At 38.7% G+C, this 21,476-nt stretch overlaps 1 protein-coding gene across 5 annotated transcripts in view; it reads right to left on the reverse strand.

Annotated features, from left to right (window-relative positions):
* The window catches only part of SNCA (synuclein alpha), a 132,629-nt gene extending 127,009 nt beyond the window's left edge, over window positions 1–5,620 (reverse strand). For 2 of the 5 annotated variants that reach the window (XM_029234616.1, XM_029234612.1), the window contains exons 1-2: window positions 4,820–4,883; window positions 3,190–3,335 (exon numbers count right to left, since the gene is read on the reverse strand). In XM_029234616.1, the coding sequence (XP_029090449.1) occupies window positions 3,190–3,310 (121 nt within the window). In that variant the 5' untranslated portion in view covers window positions 3,311–3,335; window positions 4,820–4,883. Of the gene's footprint in view, window positions 1–3,189; window positions 3,336–4,201; window positions 4,253–4,453; window positions 4,753–4,819; window positions 4,884–5,574 lie in introns of those variants that run through there. The other 3 variants (XM_029234615.1, XM_029234614.1, XM_029234613.1) reach the window with 3 other exon arrangements.
* Between the last annotated feature and the right edge of the window lie 15,856 nt (window positions 5,621–21,476).

A 21,476-nucleotide genomic window follows, 5' to 3' on the forward strand; every position in this document is an offset into this window, starting at 1 on the left:
CATGGCCAAAATGCGGAACACTGACAACATCAAATATTGCTCTACTTAGAGCAACAGGAACTGTCATTAATTGCTGGTGGGAATGCAAAATGGTGCAGCCCCTGCAGAAGACAGTTCGATGGTTCCTTTAAAAACTAAACATATTTTTACCATATGACCCAGAAACTGTGCTCCTTGGTATTTACCCAAAGGAGCTGAAAACTCATGTCCACACAAAAACCTGCACAGCAGATTTATTCATAATTGCCAAAACTTGGAAGCAACCAGGTGTAGCCATTAAAGGACATGGAAGAACTTTAAATGCATACTATTAAGTGAAAGAAGCCAATCTGAACAAACTACATATGATTCCAATGATATGACATTTTGGAAAAGGTAAAACTATGGAAAGAAAAAGATCAGTGGTTGCCTGGGGCTGGGGGACACTGAAAATATTCTATAAGATATTATAATGATGAATACATATCATGATACATTTGTCCAAACTCACAGAATATATTATACCAAGAGCAAACCCGAATGGAAACTATGGACTTTGGATGATTATGATGTGTCAGTGTAGGTCCATCAGCTGTAACAAATGTACCATCTAGTGAAGGATGTTGGTAATGGGAGGGGCTATGAATGTATGGGCGGAGGGGGTACGTGGGAAACCTCTGTACCTTCTTCTCAATTTCTCTGTTAACTTAAAAACTGCTACAAAAAATAAAGTCTTTAATTTTTTAAAAGTATGTTATTATTATTCATATGTTCTGCTTTATTATGACATTCTCACAAAAACTCTGCAAGGTAGCTGCATTTATCCAAATCATATGTTTACAAATGAGGAAAGTGATGCTCAGATATGTTAAGTTACGTCCCCAGTATCCTAGAGGTAGTAAGTGGTGTAGCCTGGAGTGGAATTTAAGTTTGACGCCAAATCTATGTTTTTTTCTCCTTTATCAGGAGTCAGCAAACTACAGCCTATGAGCCAAATAAGCTCTCCAGCTGTTTTAGTAAGTAACGTTTTACTGGAACATAGCCACCCTAATTATTGTCTATGGCTGCTTTCACACTGTAAGAGCAAAGTTGAGCAGACGAAACATATATCATAGCCTAAAATATTCACTATCTACCCCTTTACAGGAAAAGCTTGCCAACACCTGAACTATATTACTATGTCTTCACATGGTCGCTCTTCATCCTGAATCCTGTATTTGTATTCAACTTTTAATTGACTTTAAAACATAACTGGTGAATAGTTTATAGAATGCACCATGTTTTAAATACCAAAATAAACACTGAAGATGATGTTTAAAAAACACGTGTCACATAAACAAATTAAAACTTCATATAATAATCTCAGAACAAATAACAGAATTAATCTCTAAAAAGTAAAATAATTTTATTTGCCCAAACTCATAGTTGACAATGAAAACAAATACAACGCTTTCCAGATGATAATCCTGCTTATTACCTGGAAAACTGCAATGTATTAATTTAATATGCAGTATTTTCTGGGCTCCTTACAAACTAATAAAGTGGATATTATCATACTAAAAAAATCTTTAAAGTTAGTAAGTTATAAAGTAACTGAAATCAAAGAATAGTTGCAAGCATGCACTTGCACAACTTGGAAAACTGAGGACAAATATAAAGATATTGATTATCTGCATGTCACTGATTCAGTATCCCAAATTCCATCTGAAAAGATATAATCCGCACTTCACAAAAAAACTTGAAGTTAACTCATCAATTTTTTCCCTCTTGTAACATCTTTTAATCCAATGAAAATATGTTTTAAAGTAAAGAGTAATTTAACTAGAGATTTGTGGTAAGATTAAGCCAACACAAAAAGAGTCTATGAACAGTGAGAAAAAAATATGAGAAGGATTCATAAAAATCATTCCAAGTATAACTTTTCTCCAGCCCATCGATGTTGGAGAGACGGTGTAGCTTTCTTTCACCCCACAGACACAGGCAGAGTATTCTAAATGCGCGCATCCTCCATTTTATTGCTCATCCTTCGGCTACTGTTGCTACAGCTGCCACCAGAGAATGTGGAAGAGCTCAAAGGAGAAAGAGGAGAGGCAGAATGGGCAGTGGGTAAGTGTATGTGTGCGCATGTGTCTATCCCTAGGCATGAGTGTGTGCATACTTCTTCCCCAAAGAGGTTGAGGTGATTTGTAAAATAACACCCAACCTAACACAGTTCAAGAGAGTCAGGGTCTGTAAGAATACTCCAAGGTGGGAATTTATAAACAAGGAGAAATAATAAGCATCAATCTCATCATTTATTGTGTGTATCACTTGATACACAAATGAAATATATAAATGTCTCGGAGATATCAGCAGCCTTTAAGCACGTTCTTGAGCTTAGTCCTCGGCTTACCAAGTGGTAGCAAGAAGTAACTCCACCAAAGACTTTTTTGTCCTTTCCTTTCCAGGGCCACAGAAGGTCTGTCTTTACATATCTCAAGGTCATATCAAAGTCTTATTTTTAAATTAGAATACACTGAAATTAGCATATATTATACATGATGATAAAAGAAATCAAAAGCCCATGGATGAGTCTGATTCTTAAAATAGTCTCGATTATTTTTTAAGACTGAGTTTTAAAAACTGTCCTCGGAGCTATAGTTACTTATGCATAGAAACATTGATTTTAAAAAAGAAACCAAGTCCTAAGTATTATTGCAAAATTAAATGATCTGGAGAAACAAAATAGCCCCACTTTTTACTATAGCCCAAACACACACACATTTACCTACCTACACATACCTCTGATTCAGTCCATCATTTTGACAAGTGAAGATGCAAAACTGAATCAAGCGGGAAACACCAGCATTTAAAACATCAGTCAGGGCTTCCCTGGTGGCGCAGTGGTTGAGAATCTGCCTGCTAATGCAGGGGACACGGGTTCGAGCCCTGGTATGGGAGGATCCCACATGCCGCGGAACAACTGGGCCCATGAGCCACAAGTACTGAGCCTGCGCGTCTGGAGCCTGTGCTCCGCAACAAGAGAGGCCGCGATAGTGAGAGGCCCGCGCACCGCGATGAAGAGTGGCCCCCGCTTAACACAACTAGAGAAAGCCCTCGCACAGAAACGAAGACCCAACACAGCAAAAATAAATTAAATAAATAAAACATCAGTCATCCTAATGCATCAGTCATAAATAAATAACGAAGTGACACTTGGGTCTTACCTACCTACGTAGAGAACACCCTCTTTTGTCTTTTCCGCTGCTTCTGCTACACCCTGCTTGGTTTTTTCAGCAGCGGCCACGACTCCCTCCTTGGCCTTTGAAAGTCCTTTCATGAATACATCCATGGCTAATGAATTCCTTTACACCGCACTGGAGAACACAAAATACACTTTGAGAACTTTTGGGTAAAACAAAACGAAATTAGAACCACCCAAGGTAAAAACCACTGAAAGATCAGTAGACTCCCCAAAAGTGTGGGATTCTTTTAAGTGTACCTCCATTTCCACCATCGGACAAAGCAGCCTTCTTTTTTTTTTTTTTTTTTTTTTTAGCTTTTGCATTAAAAATTTAGCATCTCCCATCCATCTTGGCTGGTAAAAGTCTAGCCGCCTAAACATGGATTAGGATGAATCATCTCAGCTGTTCTTACAGCCCTTCCGAAGTGGAATTACATGAAAAGATGGACCCCTCTTTTAACTTCCCAGGGTCCAAATGGTAACAGTATAACTTAGAAGTGCGTTTAGAAGACAGGTTACAGGAAAAAGTAAAGGGAGCTGGGGGCACGGGGTCAGGGACACTCTTAAAATAAATCCCCGAAGGCGGCTAACAGGTCAAACGTCAGGAGGGCAAGGGAGGGAACTACTCACTCTGGGTGTGGCTGAACCTCAACGCCCCCGCACTCGCCCTAATCCACCCCACCACGCACCCTGCCCTCGGCCATCTACCCTGCGCAAGCAGGAGCGCGTTCACACCCGCGGGCAGTCTCGGGATGCGCGCCAGCTCCCCGAGGGGGCGTTCTCCGCGCGCTGATCCCGCCAGCCACCCGGCGCCCGCACCTGTTAACCCCTTACCACCTGCTGGCTTGCCCTCTTTGCTCTTCCGTTTAATGATTTGCCAAACACAGCTTGTTTACTTAACAAGAGAGAGCGGACTGCGGGATTTAAGGAAAGCGGAAAATAAAAGTTGAATACTCATACTCCACCGAGCATCCTGCCTTTCCCAAAGAAACAGCTTACCCCTGAGAAGCCGGACCTCTCAGCCTTTGAGGACAAGACGCGGGGAGTACCGGAAGCAGAAGGAAAGCCAGGTGGATTTACTTTCCGCAAGCTCACCATTGGGTATAAGAACCCACCTCCGGGAGAGACTCGACTACGGCCGGTCCTCACTGCAGCACCAACCCCGCCTCCCGGGCGTTCGCAATGACTCTTCTCCCACCAGGTTTTCTCCATGATTTCCCAGGCTGCCCGTTTAGATCCACAGGTACTTACCTGATTCCCTCGACTCCTCAGAACTCGGATTCTTCCCCCACCCGCACTTTTAAAAAATGTAAAACAATTCCCAAATATTATTTAAGTGGGAGGAGAGAGGATGAAGAGCGCACAGGAAGGGTGGAGGTGGCACCAGAAGAGGGATGGTCCCCAGAGGAGGCGGCTGTCTGCATAACCGTGCGAGGAGAGGCTGGGGGCGTGGGACGCCAACCCGCGAACCCGGCGTCGAATTGCCACTCCCCGTCCCCCGCACGGGAGGATTCGAGAGAAGAAGACAGAAGGTCTCAAGGGAAGGCAGGGAAAAGAGCGCCAAGGACGCACAAGGCGGGGCTTGGTCCCCGGGTCAGCTCGAAGGCCGGCACACACCTCACCCTGCGTGGCCGCGCGCGCTCGCTCGCCCCCTCTCCTTCTCCTCCTCCCGGTCCTTCCGTCTCCTCCTCTTCCTCGTCCTTTTCTCCTCCGCTCACCGCCCCCGCAGCTGATTTGTCAGCTCCTCTCCCCGCCCCTCTCCCGGCGCTCGCCGCTTTCCCAGCCGCGTGCTCTTCACTCCTCTTCTCGGCTGGGGATGGGGGGTGGAGGAAGGCTGGCCCTCCAGCTCCGGCAGCCCGCCAGGTCCTGGGAGACGGGAAGGTGGGGGTGTTCTGGGGCTCACTTCAAGTCACGGGGGCTCTTGCGGAGATTCGGAGCGGTTAGGCTTGGACTGATGTCTCTCCCTCTTTCCCATCCCCCCCCCTCTTCCCCGTCTCCGCCTTTTCCTCTGGTTCCTCACGGGGACCCCCACGTCAGAACCAGCCTGGGGAAGTGGAAGTCTGGGCGACCGACCACCAAAGATAGAGCCAGTCTCTCGGGGAGCTGCTGAAGGAGACAGGCAGCGTAGGAAGGGTGCTCCCATCGGCACTGCCAAGAGCACGTTTCCCTCGGATCGCTGAAATTTGATTAATGGTCGTAGGACACAACGTTAACGATGCTTTTGTTTAAAGAGCCTCCAGATGTACGTTTGCTCTTAACCTCTCATGAGCCCGAAATGGTCTCGCGGGTGGAGAGAAGACGAGTAAAGAAGAGTTACAGGTTGAAGAGGCAGGAGGAGGCTCGTCAAATCCTCTTCCCACCCCCACTCTCACCATTTTCTTTTCCACCAACCAGCGGCTGCCAGACGCTGATTTTCCCATCAGTGGAACAAGGAAGGAATAGTCTCCCCAGCCGTCGAAACCAAGCGGCTGTAAAGCTTTTCGTTCTCAGAGTGGAATTTACTTTGCAGATTCAAGGGCCTGGCTGGAAGAGACAAATCCAGCGTGATTGAGTCTCCTGACCCAGCAGATGCAATTTCTTCCGCCCCTTCTGCAAAGGGAGATTCTACACACCACTCACCTTTCCGACTTCTGATTCCCGTTGTCCTCGGTGCTGACACGCTACCGCATCCCACACACAGACACACAGGCAGACACTCGCACGGGTTTCAAGACAATTTTTGCATTGCTTAATTGGAGGGAGCTGGAGGGAAAACAGGTGTTCTGGATCACACCGGAATGGAGACCCAAGCGCCTCCCCGTAACAGATCTGCCTCTGCTTTTTTTTTGCCTGGAATGGGAGGATGCTTTTAGAGCTGGAAGGGGAAAAGAAGTCTTTGCTGTATGTTTTTTTTGTTTGTGTTGTGTTTATTTTTTGTAGGAAAAAAAAAAAGCTTTCTCTGATCCTTGCACTCACATTCTGAAATGGGAGTAAAAAGGAATTTAAATCTACAAAACAGCCATTTGAAACCAAGAGAGACTGGGAGCAAGTATATTTGTTGCTTAAACAACTCCTTGCATTACCGGTGGGCGCATTTGAAAAGTAGCCTTTCCAAAACGCTTATATTTTGTTTCCTTGGGATCAGAGAAAGTAGGTTAAACTTGGGAGTTGGATTGCTTTCTGGCTTTGAGAGCTTGAACAAGTTATGTCCTTCTTCTTCTGTTCAGTTTTCTCTTGTGAAGGGAGATGAACCAAAATGATCCCTCTTTTTTCAACTTTTTATTATGGGAAATGTTCAAACATATACAAAAGCAGAGAGAATAAAGAACTCTCAGTGGAATATCACCCAACTTCCACTATTTTCCAATGCACGATTCATCTATATTCTCATCCACTCCCCATTTTTACCACTACTCCCTTCCCCCATTTTTCTTTACTAAATCCCCAAAATTGCATATATCTTTTCATCTGTAAGCAATTAAGCATGCATCCATAAAATATAAGAACTATTTTTAAATAAACACAATAATGTTTCGATGGTCTTTTTTAAAATATAAGTAAAATTTACATGCAGTGGTATGTTCATCTCTTTATAGTGTTCCTTTAAATCAGTTTTGAAAAATATATGCATTAGTGTTATCCTCACCATTTTGAAGAAATAAAACATTTTCATCCCCCAGAAAGTTCCCTCACACCCCTTTTAGTTGTACATATTCTAGAATTTCATAAAAATAAGACCATACATTATGAACATTTTTTTTTGTATGTCTCTGGCTCCTTTCACTCAGCCTAATACCTGTGAAGTTCATTCATGTTGTTCCATGAATCAAGTTTCTTTTTATTGCTTCCGAATGTTTCTTTTCATTACTGCCAATAATAAATGTTTTCCATTGTGACCCATCACAACTAGTTATTTAATATAAATATTTGATGAATATTTAATATTCAATTATATGACATATTTATAGGTTAACAGGGACCTCCTTGAGAAGTCAAAGGGGTGAGTAAAGTGACAGATATTTTAGGCCCTGTGCAGACCAATGAGAGAATTATTTTCAAGCGGTTGTTACATTTTTGTGCTTCTTACAGGTATGATTCCACACCTTTATATGGTACATTATGCTTGGCAAAGGACTAATGTATGATCATTTAATCATAACAAGTGGGTAAGTTAAGTTTTATTATGTATCTTTTGTAGACAGGGAATCTGAAGCTCAAAGAATTTTGGTAAAATGCAGAAATTGCATAGCTCTTAAGTGGCAAAGCTGAGATAATCCAGCAGGAACTGTTCCAAAAGGCACAATCATCTCCTGAACTGGCAGTAATCTCTGGAACCTTGCAGATTGGGCACGGCATAGGGTGGGAGGTAAAAAGTGGGACCCACTTCTGTTAGAAATAGCATTTGAATTTGGAGGTGACAATGGAAATCAAGGAGAACTTATGTTCTAAAACATTGCATTCATATTTGAAATGTTGCCATTTCTATATTGGTAATTATAGGGGAAGATGATTCCATCACCCACAAAAAAGAAAAAATTATAAAATAATTTTTTGTCATTTAAAATTTTAAGTCTATATTTTACTCCTTTTTTTCTTACCTTTCAAAACTCTTCACATTAGCATTATTATTTTTTTAACATCTTTCTTAGAGTATAATTGCTTTACAATGGTGTGTTAGTTTCTGCTGTAAAACAAAGTGAATCAGTTATACATTTACATATGTCCCCGTATCTCTTCCCTCTTGCGTACTCCTCTTTTCATCCCTTAAAGTGCCTTGAACAAGTAAGCATTCAATAAACTTTTAATTACTGGTGATATTAATAGTGACATTCCTTATATTCTACCTGTATTTTCTTAGCCCAGCAATCCTAAGGAGGCAGAACTACTCAAGGACAAAGAAGGGAACCGAAAGTTAATAGATATTTTTTTCTTTTCATCATTAGGTGACAACATAGCCTTGAGAAAATTTGTAACTCTTTGAATATAACTTTAAAATTCAAACTACAAAAAAACCAAATTAACTCATTGAATGGCCTGTACCTCATAAGGAATATGGAAGGATAACCTATTGGGAGGCATTACTGATGTGCGTATTTTGTTAATGACTACACTCATGTTTGTTTTTCTCTTTGACAAATGAAATCTAAATATCTTGCTACTTTTTAATAGGATTGTTTTATCTGAGTTTAATAGAGTAATTTAGCTAAAGATTAACAGCCTATGAAATGCATGATTAACCTAGGCTCTCTTTATCTTCCCCATAAAACAACTGATTTTTTAGGTGTGCCACGTGCTAAGCTTGAGCTTGCAAAGTGGAACGACATGAAAAATACGGAAGCTTCCCGTGACCATATACTAAAGGAAGGATAAGAATTGATTGAATGTGTTTAAGTAAGGAAAATACAATCTTTACTGTCTTTGAATAATATTCCATATTTGTTGTGAAACACAAGGAGCAATGTAATGTGGATTCTTGGGCCTCTTGTTTCTCGCTGTCTGCACCTTCCTCTCATCTTCAGTAGATGTATGGAAAACAGGAGGCAGTGAGATCTTGGTAGGCTTCTCTTGTCACTTCACGGTGGGCACGGAAGGGAGAGCCTAATGCATACAGTTGGGATGGCATTGTGTGTGATTTTGGAAAGGGGTTGCACTTGAGACAGGGTTACTCCAAAGAAATAGGAAAAACAATGAAGAGGACATATAGGGTTCAGAGAAGATTATTTAATTTGACCCCATGGACAACTTCATGTTGTTTCTACGATACCCCATGCAGCAAAAAATAATGGACATTTATTCCAGCACGATGTATTTATCATACTTATTAATACTGTAGTATATCCTCAATAATGTCGAATGACCATAATTTGTAACCACAAGAAAGTGCCATGTGAAAGACGTAAAATTCAATTGGACATCATTTTAAATAGCCTTGTGGGTTTTGGTGCTAAGAATATTAAGACATGCAAGATTCTATGATTAAAGCCTTTAAAGCTAGGTAGAAAAGATGTTTAAATATTGGGGGATCCAAAAGTTCAAATAGATGGCCAACAGGCACATGAACAAATGCTCAACATCACTAATTATTAGAGAAATGCAAATCAAACCCACAATGAGGTACCATCTCACACTGGTCAGAATGGCCATCATCAAAAAGTGTATAAATAATAAATGCTGGAGAGAGTGTGGAGAAAAGGGAACCCTCCTGCCCTGTTGGTGGGAATGTAAATTGGTGCAGCCACTATGGAAAACAGTATGGAGGTTCCTTTAAAAACTAAAAATAGAGTTGCCATATGATCCAACAATTCCAGTTTGGGGCATATATCCAGAAAAGATGAAAACACTAATTTGAAAAGATACACACACCCCAATGTTCACAGCAATATTTACAATAGCCAAGGCATGGAAGCAGCCCGAATGTCCATCGACATATACATACAATGGAATACTACTCAGTCATAAAAATGAATGAAATAATGCCATTTGCAGCAACATGGATGGACCTAGAGAGTATCATACTAAGTAAGTCAGACAAAGATAAATATCATATAATATCACTTATATGTGGAATCTAAAACAATGATGCAAATCAACTTATTTATGAAACAGAAATAGACTCGCAGACATAGAAAATGAACTTATGGTTATCAAAGGAGAAAGGCAGAGGGAGGGATAAATTGGGAATTTGAGATTAACATATACACACTACTATATAAAATAGATTTAAAAAAACAAGGATCTACCGTATAGCACAGGGAACTATATTCAATATCATGTAATAATCTATAATGGAAAAGGAATCCGAAAAAGAATATATATATTTTTTGGCTTCCCTGGTGGCGCAGTGGTTGAGAGTCCGCCTGCCAAAGCAGGGGACACGGGTTCGTGCCCCGGTCCAGGAAGATCCCACATGCCGCGGAGCGGCTGGGCCCGTGAGCCATGGCCGCTGAGCCTGCGCGTCCGGAGCCTGCGCTCCGCAATGGAAGAGGCCGCAACAGTGAGGCCCGCAAAGAGCAAAAAAAAAAAAAAAAAAAAAAAAGAATATATATATTCTGAATCACTTTGCTGTAGACCTGAAACATTGTAAATCAACTATACTTCAATTTAAAATTTTTTTAAATTAAAAATGAAACGAATAAAAAATTCAAATAACTTTAATATTTGAAGGGAAAGCATATTTATGAACTCAAGAAATGAGTAAGCATGGTAGACTTTCAGAAAGTAGAGGAACTGGGTACAGGTTAAATGCAGGGACTTATCTAGGCTCTACTACTTGGTAGCAGGACTGAGAGCAAGTATCCAAACTCTCTAACCTCTAATTTTCTTATCTGTAAAATGGGGATGACATCTCATGTGATTGCTGTAAGGAATAAATAATATGCTTTTTAGGAAAGAACCAAGCACAGTAGAATCTCTCAATACAAGAGGCAATTATTGTTATCCAGCCTCTATATTTTAGGGTGCCCTAGGAAACACTTTCTTCCTTGCAGTAGTTTTCAACATTATTACCAGCCCTCCCCAACCTCCCTTCCCACCACAACACGCCCGAGGTATCTGATGCCTCCCCATCAATAACTTTGCCTTACTATGGCAAGGAAAACATTTCCAACCAGGGATGGAAGTTGTGGGGAGATGAGAGTGTGGGGAGTCTAGAGACATTGATAGAGGTCATTAGCAGAAAATCTGCCAATATCTCTTTTCTCTCCTTAATGTGTAGATTACAGTAACAACATCACTCATGGCAATTTGCCTCAGGACCCTGCAAAAATAGAGAAATAGAAATATATCACTGTCTTTATTGATAGTTTTACATTCTTGGAACCTGGTTTCTTTAAAGGGGTGGTGGCAGAGTTCTGTTTGAATTATGTTAATTTTCTAAGAGAGAAAAATAAAATGATACAACAAATGGTGTTCCAAGTTTGCCAGACTCATTGTGAAAGCAACCCTGAAGGCTTCAGAATGAATATCCAGTTCAGAGATAAACTCAGCCTCTCATGTTCCAGCTGAGTGAAGAAAATGGACAGACTGATGGGACAGTGACAGATCGACTTATACTTTTCAATAGCATCTGTGTGCAGAAAGGCACAAAATAAATGGACGAAGAAACATTTCAGGAAAATTAATGTTTTCGTATGATGTGTTAAACTGACGTTTTTTGGGTTTTTTTTTTTTTTGCGGTACGCGGGCCTCTCACTGTTGTGGCCTCTCCCGTGTGCGGAACACAGGCTCCGGACGCGCAGGCTCAGCGGCCATGGCTCACGGGCCCAGCCGCTCCGCGGCAGGTGGGATCCTCCCAGACCGGGGCACGAACCCGCGTGCCCTGCATCGGCAGGCGGACTGTCAACCACTGCGCCACCAGGGAAGCCCTAAACAAGTTTTAATGCCTTCATAAACAGAGAAATCACAACAAATTAGCAAAAGGACTATGTTTCTTATAATACCATAATTATCAAGGCATCTGATGTACCTTCCTCTGTAGATAATTTAACAGTATGAAGTGACATTTAAGAAATTTTCTTCAACACTATATAAAAAGCACATCACTAATGTTTTGAAAGCTAGTTATCCCACCTAAAATCGGAAATTTATATTATTAAGAAAGACAAGAAAATAAGAAATTATTTCTTAATGGTTACTTGATAAGTACGTTAACATCAAAACATATCCATGTAAATAAACACACACTTGTAATATCATTTTGCCTAAATATATTACACTGTATCATGTATTTAATCGTCTATTTTTAATTTATTTTTATTACTTTTTATTAATATAACGAGTTTTTTTCTATTATCTTCACAAAAGTAGGACAAGAACTTATCTATATATTCAGTCTAATAATTTTTTCATATATAAAGTATTATGAATGAGTTCCTTTTAAATCAACTTCTCTATGGTAAACAATGATTGTTCTTCAAGTCACAGATTCTTTTCTGAGCCTATTTCCATTTAAATTCCCCTTAACTTTCCTCCTTAAAATATTGGACTAAATGCTTTCCGTTTTTCTTTTAGTTTTTTAGATCAGGATAAGAAAAACCTCCAAGTAATCAGATTACCACAAAAAAGGATTTTTTAAATAGTACTGGCTATTAAACTTATGAAAATGATTTAAAAACAAAGTTGTGTATTTTTATTTTACATTACCAAAATTTAAAGTGCAGAGATAGACTGGCTAAATATGTAAATGTCCAGTTTCTACAGGAAATCTAGATGTTTCATAGATATGTCTTCAAATACATGTCTAAGAAAGAAAAAGATAATATTCAGACATCTTCACATAATGTAATCATCAAAAAGGAAACACTGATTTATATAAAAAATCTAACTGATATTACTCAAATGTGTGCAGCTGATTTTCAAGTAAGGAAATAGCATATACTTACAAGATCATCAAGATGTGGACAAAAAAATATAATACACAAACACATACACACATACACACATAATGCAGATATACAGTATATACAGTAAAGAAAGAACAGTAGTCAAGTTATTTGCCAGGTGCTTTCAATATAAAAGGGACCTCTGTTTAATGTCTTAGTTTATCTCTGTATGAGAGTCTTTAGCAACAATCAATTAATTGAGAATTCAATCTTCTTGATCATCTTGGATTATGGTCTTAACCTGCAGGAAATATTTAAATAATTAAAAAACACTCTCAAGATATGTTAAAAGTCAATGGATTGCCATGACAGGACAGACTGAAATGATAGTCTATAAATATAATTCTCCCTTATTTTTTGTTGTTACATGAAAAGTATATGCTCATTAAAGTACACAAATGCATATAAGAAAAAGGAAAATAAAAGAATATCAGTATGTCCAGCAACATGAGATAACTTGTTGACTCTCCTATTAAAAATTACCTTTTATGGGCTTCCCTGGTGGCGCAGTGGTTGAGAGTCCGCCTGCCGATGCTACGGGATACAGGTTCGTGCCCCGGTCCGGAAAGATCCCACATGTTGCGGAGCGGCTGGGCCCGTGAGCCATGGACGCTAAGCCTGCGCGTCCGGAGCCTGTGCTCTGCAACGGGAGAGGCCACAACAGTGAGAGGCCTGCTCACCGTAAAAAAAAAAAAAAATTACCTTTTATAAAAAATTTGAAAAAAAATATATATATATATCAAAACCATTCAATATGTCCATACCTTTGACTGCAATTCACTGCTAGAAATACATCCTTAGAAAAAAAAGAAGTCATATTCTCAAAGAAATGTATTTTATGCCGTTATATACAGCTGCATTTTACACAAAAAGATTTACCAATGCCATTTTCCCAGTTAAATTTCTGATGAGGTAGTTATCTAAGGTCACTTACTCTTTATGTGATATGTAACACAACTAGTAAACGATGAGCCGTGTTGTCTCCATGTTCTTTCTTCCTAAGCAGCACACAATGCAGCCCCAAGTGCTTGAGGTTGACCTTTTTCTCCACTTGCTCTTTGCTCTTGAAAAGATAAGGGTTATCGGTACCAACCTCACAACTTGGTGAAAATGGATTGAAATAATGTAGAGAAATAATTATTTTGATGGTATGTGAAAGAACTGATTCTACTTAACTTATAAAGCATATTCTAGGGGGAAAAAAAACAGGCTAATCAATCATTTTACTGCTCTTCTCCTGAGACAAATGCTGCATATGGTGAAATAATGCTTGCAGAAGTGAGAGATAGATTTTAGTTCTGGACATAGAAGAGCTACTAACTTTAGGAAAAAGACAATGAGGTTATAAAAACTTTTCCAGTTAAGCAGAAAAACACCAAGACAAAGGTCAAGCAACAATTTTTTTTTTTACTTAGAAGCAAAGGAGAATTAGCCCAAGAGTATCTTGTATATATTACTAATTTCTCAAAATAATTTATTTAAAACCATTCAATTTTATTGTCTGTATAATTAAAACTTTAAGAAGTGATTGGCATCAAGAAGTGAAGCTGAAGGAGGTAGAGTCAGCCATTCACAACATATACATAGTACATGCTGTTGTATTTTAAACTAGATATCTAAGGAAGTTTGAAAATTTGAAACAAATTAGAAGAGCCAAAAGTTGTCAGAGATGAAAATATTTAAAGACATTAAAAATTATTTTGTCCAAGACAATTCTCTTCCCTTCCCTATCATTTAAGTCAGCTCTATTAGAATAGCTTCCCCCCAAAATCTATCAAATTGCATCAGTACTGCCAGCTGCATCTTGGGAGCCATCAACTGAAACAGCTGAACAGCTTTCAACGTTGTTTGTATATATACAATATCTAGTTAATAATCATATATACATATGTCTGTAATTAAAAGAGTTGTTTAACATTAAGTGTATTTGAAATACACTGTTTTTCTTCAGGAAATTTAAAATCTTGACTGAGAATATTGCCAGTGGTGAGGGTCCCCTATCTTTATTACAAAGCTATGGGGTGCGTGTTGCAATGGCACAGAGACTTATCTGAAGATGCGCAGAGTTTCTCAGGCGCCTTTTATCATCATGGCCTAAAGATGACCCAGCAGAGTGGTAGAGGAGAGCAGTAGCGAAGCAAGGCAAGTGCTTCTCTCCATTGTGGAAAGGGTCGGAATCTGCGAGACTGCTCTCCAAGGAGAAACGTCTAGATAAAGTCACTTTTCCCTGTCAGAGAGGAGCATGCCCTTTAACTCCTACCCAAACAAGAGGACACTGCAGAATATGTATTCTATTGATTCCTGCTTATAGTAACTAATTAATAACATCCATGGAATTATTTTTTACATGATGTTTTTTCTATTCAAACATTGGCTTTTTGGCCTGGATGATGTATACCCTCATGATTACTATAATCCTACTTCTCAAGATTTCTTCCACATCGTTCCCCTCCCCAGGAAAAAGTGAATTTAACACCTTTCTGAGTAGAGCTGAATTGCGTAGAAAGAATGTTATACCTTTTAGAGTGCTAATTAGAGATGGTAATAATATGACAGGTCTCATCTAAAATCCTTTTGAATTATTCTATCAGTGCTGGAATAGTGGTGAGCTTCTGCACGCTTGCCAGATATGAAAATTTATTTTTTCTATGGATTTAGAGAAGGTATCATGAAGAAATTTCCCATATGTGAACTGTGTATTCTGATTGACATACTGAGACCTTTAATGAAGGTAAAGAGCAATACAGAAATCTCTCTGAATACATAGAGGATAGAATGCAGAAGCTTTACATAATTAGGCAGCCTGTCATTTAGTCAGGATTTTTCTTTCCCTCTTTTAACCCTAACCTTTCTCTCTTTCAGTTTTGTCTTTTTATTTCTCATGACTTTCTCTTTCTAAAATACTGGTCTTCATTTACCAAGGCACTAAAAACTAGTAGAATTAATATCCCAAGTGTTATGGGCTGAATCATGTCCCTCCCAAACTTGTATGTTGAAGTCTTAACCTCCAGCACTTCAGAATATGACTGTAGTTGGAGACAGCATCTCGAAAGAGGTAACTAAGTTTAAATGAGGTCATTGAAGTGGGCTTGATCCAATATAACTGATGGCCTTATTAGAAGATGAGGTTAGGATACAAACACACACAGAGGGAATACAATGTGAGGACACCGGAGGAAGACAGCCAGCTATAAGCCAAGGGGAGAGACCTTAGCTGGAACCAACCCTTCTGACACATCGATCTCAGACTTCTAGCCCCAGAAAAATGAGAAATAAATTTCTGTTATTTAAGCCACCCACTCTGTGGCACTTTGTTACGGTAGCTCTAGATAACATACTTAAGAATGCTAGTCATATTTTCAAATAAAACTATGTAGCTACACAATGAGCCTTGTCATCATACTTTTTCCCAGGAAATCTGAAGTTTGTAGAAACTATGGGACTGGCCCAAGATTAACCAACCAGTATCACCCCAGTGGATGATGTGGAGGCTGTAATTTTCCTACACATACTAACCCCTTCATCTACTCTCTCATAATTAAATATGCCAGGGAATAAAATACATAGAATAAGCACCAGCACATCTCCTCCTTCATAAGTGCTTGTGTTGTATTTTACAGGCTTCAGAGGGTGGAGAACAAAATCTGGGGGTAAAGAACAAAGACTGGCACTATGAATATTTTAAAATAAATAGGCACAACCAAAACTAATGTTTCAAAGCTTGAATTTAAGGCTCTAAAACCGTTCTATCCAATATCATATGACATCATTTCAGCTCTCATTCTTAAAAAAGGTGTGGTGGACAGGTTAACCTAAAAATCATTGGTGTTTAGGACCGAGAATTTGAAGAACTGAATTATAATCAGGTTATAAAGAATGTATTGTCTGATTTCGCCACCCTTATTATAAGCAGCTGGAAGGTCAAAAGCATCCATTAGCTCTTAAACTTTCTAGCCTGTAGGACTTTCATTTCCAAACTGTCCAGACAATTCAATAGAAGGTGTGCATGTTCACTACTAAACAGGATGATGGAGAGCATGATTTATATTCTAAGGCATTCATCTTTTACATGTATTTTTCTGGGCTTTGAAATTCTGATTGTGGACCTATGTGTTACTAAATATTCAGTTCATACAATGACTATTTATTGAACAAATGAGACCCACTCTTTCATTTATCTTTGGTGCCTGGCATATGTGTCCAGGTGAAGGATCCAGGAGGTCCCCAAGCACTTCTTCACCCCTTGATTTCCAGTTTACAGGATTCAGTCTCTCCTTGGATTCCAATGTTTCCTTGTGCAGGAAACTGTCCACTTACCCAAGGGAATCCTGCCAGGGACCAGGGTTCTGCTTTGATGTTGACAGTACTTATCTTGAAAACCTGGCAATTTGCTCCAGAAGCTTCCTAAAGGCAGACTGCTGCATATGTGAGATGACTTAAATGCTATTTTAATTTTGATCCAAAATATTATTCAAAAAATTATCAGGGAAATGCAAATAAAAACGACAATGAGATAACACCTCAAACATGTCCGTATGGCTATCATCGAAAAGTTTACAAATGCGGGCTTCCCTGGTGGCACAGTGGTTGAGAGTCCGCCTGCCGATGCAGGGGACGCGGGTTCGTTCCCCGGTCTGGGAAGATTCCACATGCCGCCGAGCGGCTGGGCCCATGAGCCATGGCCGCTGAGCCTGTGCGTCCGGAGCCCGTGCTCCGCAACGGGGGAGGCCACAACAGTGAGAGGCCCGCGTACTGCAAAAAAGAAAAAAAAAAGTTTACAAATGCTGGAGAAGATGTGGACAAAAGGGAACCCTTGTACACTGTTGGTGGGAATGTCAATTGGTGCAGCCACTATGGAAAACAGTATGGAGGGTCCTCAAAAAACTAAAAATAGAACTGACATATGAGCCAGCAATTCCAATCCTGGGTATATCTGGAAAAAAATAAAAACACTAATTTGAAAGTATGCCTGCACCCCAATGGTCATAGCAGCACTATTTGCAAAAGCCAAAATATGGAAGCAACCCAAGTGTCCATCAACAAATAAATAAGATGTGGTGTGTGTGTGTGTGTGTGTGTGTGTGTGTGTGTGTATACATATATATATCAGAATATTACTCAGTCATAAAAAAGAGTGAAATACTGTCATTAGCAGCAACATGGATGGGCCTAGAGAATATTATGCTTAGTGAAATAAGTCAGACAAAGAAAGACAAATACTGTATGATATCACTTACATGTAGAATCTAATAAATAACACGAATGTATATGCAAAACAGAAATAGGCTCACAGATATAGAAAACAACCTAGTGGTTACCAACGGGGGAACAAATTAGGGGTATGGGATTAAGATATACAAACGACTATGTACAAAATAGATAAGCAACAAGAATATATTGTAAAGCAGAGGTAATTATACCTACCATCTTCTAATAATTTTAGTGGACTATAATCTATAGAGTCCATTGAATCACTGTGCTGTGCACCTGAAATTAATATAATAAATATTGTAAATCAATTAATATAATATTGTAAATCAATTAATATAATATTGTAAATCAATTAATATAATATTGTAAATCAATTATACTTCAACAAAAATATGGTATCATTCTAGTTTGGCTATTTAAAATTTTCATTAGAATAAGATTGGTTCAGGCATTTAATTCTTTCCCTTTTCTTATCCAGTTTTCTACTTTACTCTTTTTTATTATTCTTACTCTCCTATTAATAAAACAAACTTATCCAGATGATAAAATTGTTTATTTTTATAGGGTGAAGAAACATCAGAATAGTAAAGAAAAACTTTGAAGAACTCACTCATCTTTCTTCATTCTTTTTACCTGGATGTTGGATAGTTTATTTCCCAGACTCAGTTCTGCAGCTGTCAATCCTGACAAAAACACTTTTCAAAGACAGAATTATTGGAAACGCTGAAAAGAAAATGAAAATGTGACAGCTGCCATCCAGTAGGGTGTAGATTCATGTATTCCTTGGGGAAAATTAGAATATTCTTGGTTATTGTGTTAATTTTATACTATATTTCTCAAATTTCCTGTCCCTCCAACTGTGATAGAATGTGCTTTGTGTTCTGCTATGTATATTCAGTGACAAAATTGTGATTCAAGTGAAACTTTAAAATAAATTCAGCCTCATAGGTGCTAAAAAGAGACACCAGGAACAGAGATGATTACAGAAGCAGGAAAAATTTTGGCAGCATGAAGGGCTAGTTTCTTTATATACTAAAATCATGTATTTATGTGCCTAATCAAATCACTATCACATTTTCCAGCATTGGATACAGTAAATAGAGGAGCTTGATTTCAACACTGCGCAGATTCAGGATACAGGACTCTGTTGTAAGAATAAATACCAAAGCAGAGTATTTGTGCAGATGACGATAATAATAATAATTAATAACAATAGTTTATAATAATAAATTATTCATCATTTTACAGAGTCTTCAAAGAAGATATATCTTATTAATGAATATTTATAGAGTTTTGATAAAAAGTAATAATTTATCAGAACTAATGCTGACTTCAGCACTACATCCTCATATTTGGGTAATCAATTGAACACATGATGATAATTCAACAGTTCTCTGATTGTATTTAACTCAAGATATTTAACATTGAATTGAAAATTATATGACAACACTGTTTTCCATGAATACCAGATACTCAATTCTTTGTTGATGGAGTATTACAAAAAAAGCACACATTAATACCTGGGTAACTAAATTTGCTGAAAAAAAGTGATGATAAGAAAGATTTTGCTAAACTTACGAAGTGTCACTCTGCCAGTTACAAAGCTACTGCTGTTAAGTCCAAGTTTATTTTTCCTTTCTTTTTTCTCTGGTACTGGGGTTAGGATCCACAGATCATGGTCCCTTGCCTGCTGACTTTCTGCTTGGATTCTGCCAAATGGGGACCTTAGAGGCAGAGTTGATGCTGGGGAGAAGAGGTTTGACCCTTTTTACTTGATGCTGTCGTCAGTGTCACCCAACTCCAGCCATCTTCGTTCATTCCAGCAGCAGCAATCGGTCCTCATCTCTAGCTTTGTTCTTAATTTCCAGAACCAATCTCATTGCTCCCCTCTGGGTTTCCAGGACCAGGAGGGCAGCACCCTCTCCTCAGATGTCTGAGGCCCTACAATGAGGGACTCTTCTCCTGGGCTTCTGACTTATCGGCACCAGCCACTAGGCAGTGCTTCCTCCTGATGGGTTTGATTTCCTCATGGGTCTAATTGCAGCTCTGAGCTCCTGTGATGCCAGCACAAGCCTGGTGGCACCATCTCCTCAGAAGCGTGAATGCTAACTCGACAGGAGGCCTGCTTTCAGATTTTAGGTTCCCATAACTCCAAACTTGGGCCTTTGTGGCCCCAGTCTCGGGAGCGATACCTGCTTCTTGCACTCAGTAATCTTTGCGCTATCCTATTATGTCCTTTTTCAGTCCTTCAATACAATTTAACCAATTCTTATATTAAATATCCTCTGTTAAAAACTGACTATTGTTCCCATTTTCCTGACTAAAACTTTATCGATCTACTGAGTGATTTAGGTAAAACAAAGTTAAGATTATTCTGATCTAGTGAAAATAAAATTATAGAATAGTTTACAAAAAGTTTATCTTAGGAACATAAAAAACAGATGGAATAAACAAAGTTTTTAGGTTATTGGTCTTATCTGATACCTAAAATAATTAATATTAAACATATTAATCAAATGCACAATAATATTTTAGTATTTTTTAAATGTTATTTTTGTAGTTCTTTCTATGAGGCAAGAAAAAGCCATCTTTAGTCTCTGCCTCAGTAACTGATTTAAAAATTTGAATTAGGAGGATATGAACAAAAAAGTTTAATTCTTTTAGAACTGCTCAGTGGAAATTCTGCTTAAACGTATCGATGTATAGAATTCTGTTTTACTATTCCTGCACAAAAGTCTGAAAACTAACGCTCTCACTATCTAGTATAGCACAGTCAATGCACAAGGATAATTTGACTGAAAACGTGTTTTCTCCAAATCACAGATTAAAAAAAACTTGAGATAGTTTATTGCCTTTCCCTATCTGGATGTAAAACAAACAAAATGTACAGATTAAGAACTCACCACCTCTCATAGGGAAAAAGAGAAGGGGTAGTATTTCTTGAACACTCATTGACAGCAGGCAATATTCTCATTGCTTCATTATAGCATTTAACCCTCACATTAAATTTTGAGGTATGAATCATTAGTCCCTTTATTTCTTTCACTTGGAACATGAGGAAACTGAGTCCTTAGAGGGCTTCAAGTATCAGTCTCGGATCTGAAGCAGATCTCCTGCCTCCAATCCCAGTGCTTTTTCTATTAATGCATTTCTAGCCTGGTTGGTACTTAGCACAGTTATGACATGAAACTGTGAGTCTAATTTGTAGTTGCCAACATGAGTCACTTCTCTATTACATAACGTTTTCAGAATGCACCAAGTTATCACACTGTTATCCCAGGGGCATTTCCCGTCTCCCTCCCACTTCCTCCCTTTTCTCCCCTCTTGCTTCTCCTCTTTATTCATTTCTCAAGTGCTTGTTTTTAAGATCTGTGAAAAGCTCAAGAGTTGCTTTCCTACTAATGTATAGTCATTTTTTTAAATCATGTAACATATAGCTTTGAAATATATCTGTATATCTGTAAGTGTATGTGGACATATAAATATACATGCATGTATATAAGTACATGTGTTTACGGTGATGAGTAGGAATTCATAACAACTGTCATAATTTCCTCAGCTATATTTGTTTCCTAAATGGCTGGTCTCACAGTAGATCCATTTGCTTTTTTAACTAGCATACAGTCTAAATTAAAGTACATGATTACGTTAAGAATACCAAATTAAATCCTCATTTGTGTTTGACGTTTCATTTAGTATCAATT

The sequence above is a fragment of the Monodon monoceros genome, unplaced genomic scaffold, assembly GCF_005190385.1.
Source record: "Monodon monoceros isolate NGI ecotype Baffin Bay Population unplaced genomic scaffold, NGI_Narwhal_1 Super_Scaffold_20, whole genome shotgun sequence".
In the NCBI taxonomy this organism is placed as follows: domain Eukaryota; kingdom Metazoa; phylum Chordata; class Mammalia; order Artiodactyla; family Monodontidae; genus Monodon; species Monodon monoceros.